The 7372-nt window shown below is 38.8% G+C and overlaps 1 protein-coding gene across 1 annotated transcript; it reads right to left on the reverse strand.

Moving 5' to 3' along the window:
* Positions 1 to 5864: 5864 nt before the first annotated feature.
* Positions 5865 to 7106, reverse strand: LOC132644943 (B-box zinc finger protein 32). Its single transcript, XM_060361635.1, has one exon. The coding sequence runs from the start codon at positions 6853 to 6855 to the stop codon at positions 6067 to 6069; it is 789 nt and encodes a 262-aa protein (XP_060217618.1). The 5' UTR covers positions 6856 to 7106; the 3' UTR covers positions 5865 to 6066.
* Positions 7107 to 7372: the final 266 nt, after the last annotated feature.

Genomic DNA, 7372 nt, shown 5'->3' on the forward strand with positions numbered 1-7372 from the left:
AATGTAGGCGGCGGTGGTGGGGACGAGAGATGACGAAGAGGAGAGGCGGTGGTGGGGAAAAGAGAGACGAAGGAGAGGAGAGAAAGAGGAAAGAGAAAGCGGCGGGTGAGGGTGAAAATGAAGGAAACCCTAGGGTTTCCTTTGTTAAAAGAAAACGGGTCAGGTCAAATGGGTACTGGGTTGGGTATGGTTTAAATAATGGGCTGATTATTTTTAAAATGTTGGGCTGGAGTTTTAAAATGTTGGGCTGGATGGAAGAAATAGTTTGGCTTCTAAATTTACATAAGAAACTCATTTTAAATTAATCATATACTGAGTGTGCTAAAATACCCCCTTAATATAAAGTATGTGTTTACTAACATTTATATGAAAAATAAAATGACGTCGTAATAGTCGGGCGATGATATATTTGAAATTCAACAGTAAGTAAATGCTATTATTAAATTACGCGAAGATAAATGTGATGCGTGTGCCTAAGCTGGTAAAATGCCAAAATAGATAAAAAAATTGTGAATTAAAATAATAATGATAATAATAATAATGATGATAATAATAGTGGTGAATGCAATGGAATAATGAAACGTCGATTTTAATAAAGCTAATAATTATAGTAAAATATAAATATATTTTTTTTAATTTGCCAAAAAATATTAGAAGCGCAAATAGGTATTTCAGAGGAGAGGCGGGACAAAATTGGGTGTCAACAACAACACTCACATACTTACACGGCTCAAGCACCACACACACAACTCACTTCCAACATTCCATATTTCATGATTTTCCTCCATTTTGACATACTACAAGATGCATACAACCTTTATAACACATAAAACATAATCAAATCTTACCTTTTCTCTTCAATTTCCCAATAGCCTAGGGTTTCCAAGAATGAGAAATAATGAGTTGATCGCTCCAACGACACCTCCACGCTACTTAGGGACCTCAAAATAGTGGGTTTACATCAAGGAAATAATTTTGGAGGAACTAGAAATGGGGCTTGATTTTTCTTGGGTGTGGCCGAGGGCTTCTTGCTCTCCAACTCCTTGCTTTTTTTTTTTTTTTTGTCTAAGTGTTAAGAATGAATGGAATGCACTAGTGGTCATCTTTTTAAGTAGTGCAAGACTTGGTCAAGGGTCCCTTGGCCCACATTAATGTGTTGTTCCAATTACAAGTTGACACAAAAAAAATTGTGTGGGGGCCTCATCCCACTCACACGGTCAACCATGGAAAATGGATGACTTTTTTTTTTTTTTTTTCACTTTTGGTCCCAAATTTTCCTAATTGTTCCATACCAACAAATTCATATATAATTTATGTCTCAAAATAAAATCAAATGGTCAAAAGTCCCGACTTCAAATCCCGGAATAATCTTGGCCTTAAATTATCATAGTTAATCCGGGTTGTTCCAATGTATAAAAATACGGGACGTAACAGATCCCTTCATCCAAAAAATCGTATGTATGGGGTGGAGGAGTAGACAAGTTAGCAAAGGGAAACCGAGTCTCATCGAAAACAACATGACGACTAAGGATGATCTTATGTGATGATAAGTCATAGCATTTGTAGCCTCTATGGTTCGATGGGTACCCCAAAAATACATAAGGTGTAGACCGGGCCTGCAACTTATGAATCGTAGTTGACTGGAAAAGAGGGTAGCACAAACACCCAAAGACCCGAAGGTGCGAGTACGTCGGTTCCTTATGATATAGGGCATGAAGGGGAGATTTATGGTTCAATAAATTGCTTGGTAAAATATTAAGTAGGTAAGTTGCCATTTGCAATGCATGATGCCAAAAGGAAGGCCGGAGAGAAGCGTGGGCAAAAAGAGTGCGCACGACATTATTAATAGACCGAATTTTCCTTTCGGCCTTCCCATTTTGTGAGGACGTATGAGGACAAGAAAGACGGAAAGACATCCCATTCGACTCACAAAGACGCCAAAAATCATTATTTTCAAATTCTTTCCCATTATCACATTGGACATTTTTTATTTCTCGTTCAAAATGCGTTCGGACATGGGCCCGAAATTCTAAAAACTTAGCAAAGACATCAGATTTCCTAGCTAAGGGAAAAGTCCACAAATATTTCGAGAAATCATCCAAGAAAAGAACATAATATCGATGACCCATGGAACTTAAGACAGGAGAAGTCCATAAATCACTATGAATAATAACAAAAGGCATACAAGTGTTCGAAGTAGATGGAACAAAAGGCAACTTAATATGTTTTCCAAGGACGCAAGAACGACAAATACTAGAGCAACTAGAATGATTACATTCAATGCTTTTATTTATCCTAAGAGAATTCAAAACAGACGCTCCCGGGTGACCCAAACGATCATGCCAAAGAGAAGAAGACAAAGCAGCAAAGGTTGATGGAAAATTGGCTGTGTTTGTGATGGTGGTGGTGATGGGATATAGATCGCTCCGGCTCTCACATCTCATTAGTGGCATCCCCGTCTGAAAATCCCTCACAGAAAACCTATATGGATCAAAATTAATAGACACAGAGTTATCAGTAGTGAACTTTCTAACAGAGATTAAGTTTTTAATGAGTTTTGGGGGCGTGGAGGACATTTTTCAACGATAAAGGAGGGTTTGGGGGAGGCAAATGAGTATGACCACAACCGTGAATTGGAATTGAATGACCATTACCAACAACAATACCATGATAATGATTGCTTAAATTAGAATAAGACAAGAGATTACCATTCGTGGATGTCCTGTGAGATGTGGCACCGGTGTCCATGTACCGCTTCTGGTCCGGAGGATTCAAAGTCATTGTACGCATTGCCGATTCGATGTCCGTGGGAGCATAAGACGGGGCATACATCTGCTGAAATGGGGCAGCAGCATACGCCTGCTGCGGAGGCTGGGGAGCAGGGCCGAGAATGCTCGGTTGTTTGGCTGAGAGCCCTTGCGAAGACGTCGGCCAAGTGGACGGATACGGGCAAGGTGGCACGGCTCATTGTGGCATCCATCCCCAAGCATAATTGGGAAGCTGCCACCGCTGAGGAGACGGTTGATGCGGCCAGCTGCCTGGCGGTGGCTGGTGATTTCCGCCGTTGTGACCACGACTGCTGCTACGGCCAGCTTTGCCGCCAGCGTTGCCACGGCCAGCTTTGCCGCCAGCGTTGCCACGGCCAGTGCCGTTCCGAAGGCCAGAATTGCGGCCTTTGTTGTTGTTATTTTTGCCCCTGTTATTCACAGCATGACCAGACGAATGAGTATTATCAAAAAAATTAGTCGAACCCACACCACATGTGGCGGCCACCATCGCCGAAGGAGTAGAGTGGGCCGCCTGCATCGCCTGTTCTCGTTCCTCCAGAACGAGTGAAGGGCGCGCCTCGGTGAAAGGAGGCAATGGTTAACTGTGACGTATCTGCGTTCCCACACCCTTGAATGCATCGGTGAGACCCGAAACAAGCTGAAGAACAAGGCGGGAATTGGAAACCGGAGCCCCCACATTTTTTAACTGATCGGAGATGCTCTTGAGCCTCTGACAATACGCAGACGCGTTCGGGAAGTCTTCCATCCTAGTTGTAGAAAACTCTTATTCGAGCATAACGACACGGGAGTTTTGATGGTCCTGGAAGATATCACGCAAACGATCCCAGGCTTCCATGGCCGTTGCTCCAAGTTCAAGAATAGTAGTAAGGAGGTCATTCGAAATCGTGGAATAAATCCACTGGAGCACAATCGCATCAAGGGTCGACCAAAGTTCTTTGTCATCATCGGAGGGAGGGGCTGTCTGCTTCCCTTTATTTGGTGCGATGATATGGTGTATGACCCTATGGGATATGGCGTGGATCCTAAACAATTCCGCCCATGTGCCGTATTGTGCATTCTCCATTTCAAGAACCACAGGAATGTGATTACGGATGTTGGAGACGGCGAAAGTGGGGTGGAAGGAAGATTTAGAGGTGGACATGGTGGCGGAAAAAAAAATGAGAGAGGTGGCAGGCGACGGAGCTAGGGAAGCGGAGAGGAGAGAGGAGAGGAAAAAAGAAGAAAACCCTAGACTTCTGATACCATGAAAGAATATTTTCCGTAGTTCCCTTTCATTCCTTGAATTGGTTAATATACAAAAATATTCTACTCAAAATAGGAGAGCCTAAAATATTACAAAATATTCTATCCTAAATAAGAGATTACAAAATATTTACATAATCTATCATTATATTTGGTCAAAAAATGACCCATCATTTTATATTTTGCAAAAAAAGACCCATGCCCAACGTGATGAGATTGTCCATACCATGTGAAAGGATTATATTAAAGAATAGCTAGTTACTACTATTGTTAATTTTTTGAACCAGTAGATCTTTGTAAAATTATGTGTATTTGAAAGTTTGTAATAATATGTCATAGCGAGCATTTATTTATAAAAGAAATATGGAGATATGTAATTTATTAATGTAGCGCCTTAGGATATTTCGATACCTTGTTTATAAACTATGATTTGCTCATTTGGTAAGATTGTATAAGAGTTGGGGAGGTTTAATTTGATAATTTTCACAAATTATGGGATTTTCCATGTTTATGAGAAAAAAAATACAACTCAAGAAATCTAAATTGCATGTTCAAACAAAATTTAAACTTCAAATCAACTCAACGTGATTTAAAATCATGAATCATGATTTGTAATCATGTCCAAACGGGCCCTAAGTTTCAAACCAGGATATGTCTTAGCCCTAAGTTTCAAAATAGGACATGATCTTCATGGTCTGCTCCATCAATTGGAACCAAGTTGGCGATGTAGGACAAATCAGCGTTGATCTCCGGTAAGTATTACATGTTGGGCGTAGTTTAAGATGTGTGGTTTAAGAATAATTGAATATTATAATTGGATTGGAGTAGTGAGAGGAGAAACAAGTATTATATTGGAGTAAGTTTACATGTGAAGGATCGAAAACGTCATGAATGTGTTGGGTCTGTGAATATATATATATATATATATATATATATATATATATATATATATGAGGAGAATAAGTGGAGAGACAATTATTTTGGCTTACATAGAAGTTCAATAGGCAATAACTTTTGTGATCAGTTAATTTTTTGTTTCGCTCTTTCGTGCTACATAACTGAAAATATAGTTGAAGTTTTAAAGTTAATTTTCTTTTCTTTAATTTTTAGGATTTTCTTTTGAAGCATAATAAACAAGAAAAAGTGAAGATCGTCAGGGAATAGAAGTACCTAACAATTTAGCTATGTAAGTTGTAAAAAATACCAAAATTGGGAGCATTATTCTGGAGAAAATGTCATTTAATAACTTAACTAGGCATATATATGGTCCGAAATACACTCACTAATTTAGTTTAGTTCAGTGGGAATATTAGACATGAAATATTGTAATTCAAGGAAGTTCATATAGTATATTTTAGTTCCGTGGGAATTTTAGATATGAAAATTGTAATTCAAGAAATTTCATAAAAGTAAGAAAGTTGGAGAAGGTGAATAATTCAGGGGAACTTTTACGTAGTCTCTGGGTTAGCTTTTCGTTTCTTTAGTCTAACTTGGTCGTCGTAACCGTTCTCCCTCTCTTTTTTCTTTTTCCGTGGTCTGACACCCTGATTTTACTCTTTCAAAGCGTGATAAACTGCTGAAAAAAAAAAAGAAAAAGAAAATACTACTGTAAAATACTAAAATGGAGGTCCATATTCAAACTTTTCCAATTTTCTAATCGTCGTTGGTTGTTGGCTTTCACAATTTTAGTTCCATGGGAATTTTAGATATGAAATATTGTAATTCAAGAAACTTCATAAAAAGTATGAAAAGTTGGAGAAGGTGAATAATTCAAGAGAATTTTTATGTGTATTGTCTCAGTTAGTTTTTTGTTTCTTTGATCTAAGCTTGGTCGTTGTAATCGTTCTCCCTCTCTTTTTCATTTTCCGGTGGTCCAACACCCTGACTTTACTCTATCAAAAGCGTGATAAAATTATGAAAAGAGAAAACAAAAGAAAATAGTAGTGTAAAATGGACGTCTATGTTCAAACTTTTCCACAACAGAAATAGTAGTAAGAAAATATAGAAAAATAGAAAAACAAAATCCTTAAAAAAATCAGGGTGACCATTCATCCCAGCTTTCCTCCATCCCTTGACGTCGTCGTTGGTTGTTAACTTTCACAATTTTTTGCAGCTTCAATTCAGTGGCTAATATTAGCTTCGCTGGCACACCCGAAATCTCCTCCAATCTCTTCAAAAATCGCTGTGTGGATTTTAATCCGTCGCCGTTATTTCTCAAACCGAACCACAAACACGCTGCCATGCCTACCCGCACAGGCAAACCCCTAAACCTACCAAAACAAATCTCTAACGCCCCACAAGCAGTTTGCACTGCACTGTCCTCACCGTACATCCCTAGTTTCGTGCACCAATGCATAAACACACCAGTCGCCATCCTTGGATCTCGCAATTTCACAGTACTTCTGGATCGCGCTAATTCGTTGGGTTTAGGGCATGCTGTTACTGCAGAATTAACTTCACCGGAAAAATCGTTTTGCTTTCGATCGGATGAGCTTATGTTCTTTTGAGTAGTAGCACAGGATTGCGTGCTGGAAATACAAGTAGACGAGGATGAGGAGGAAAGAGAACAGAGATCGGAGTCGTCGTCAGAGGAATTCCGGGAACAGGAAAGACAGAGAGTGGGATGAGAACCGGAGAAGAAAGGTGTTTTTGTCAATGAGTTACAGTGCGAGCAAAGAGCAACACGAAGGTGGCGAGAAACAAGGAAATTAGCCTGATGAACCTTTGCATCACAGTGGAAACAAAGAAAAGCTGAATCGGATGGGCAAAATAGTGCGGCTTGGTCATTGCAAAGCTCACAGAGTTTAGGGCACACAACTTCCATTTTTTTGTATACAAAAATATGGCTAACGATGTGTGTTTTGAGTAGTGAGACTTGATATATAAATGGAGGAGCTAAGATATATATGAGGAGAAGGAATGAGGAAGGGTGAGATAGCAAATCGTGCTACGTAAAGAGAATTTAGACTTTAGAGTGACTTGTGAAGTGTATTATTCATGAATTTATGTGTGTGGTTTTAAAAAGAATGAGCAGTGCTCAGTAAAGGAGCAGGAAAGATGAGTTAGAGATTGAAGGAATGCCAAGTGTTATGGTTGTGGACTTTGTATTAACCAGTACAGCATTCGTCTACATGTGGACTTTTAAAACTCAACAACCATATTACAAGATACACGTATCATATGCATCTTCAAGTACGTATTAGTTATTATTACCTCAATGGATACACGAATTCAATATTGTTTACTTAAATTTTGTACTTATATTTAAAATTAAAAATTCATTAAATATATGCAAAAAATTAATTATAAATTTATTAATTAGAACAACCTATAGATTAAAT

This window comes from Lycium barbarum, chromosome 1 (genome assembly GCF_019175385.1).
Source record: "Lycium barbarum isolate Lr01 chromosome 1, ASM1917538v2, whole genome shotgun sequence".
Taxonomy (NCBI): Eukaryota; Viridiplantae; Streptophyta; class Magnoliopsida; order Solanales; family Solanaceae; genus Lycium; species Lycium barbarum.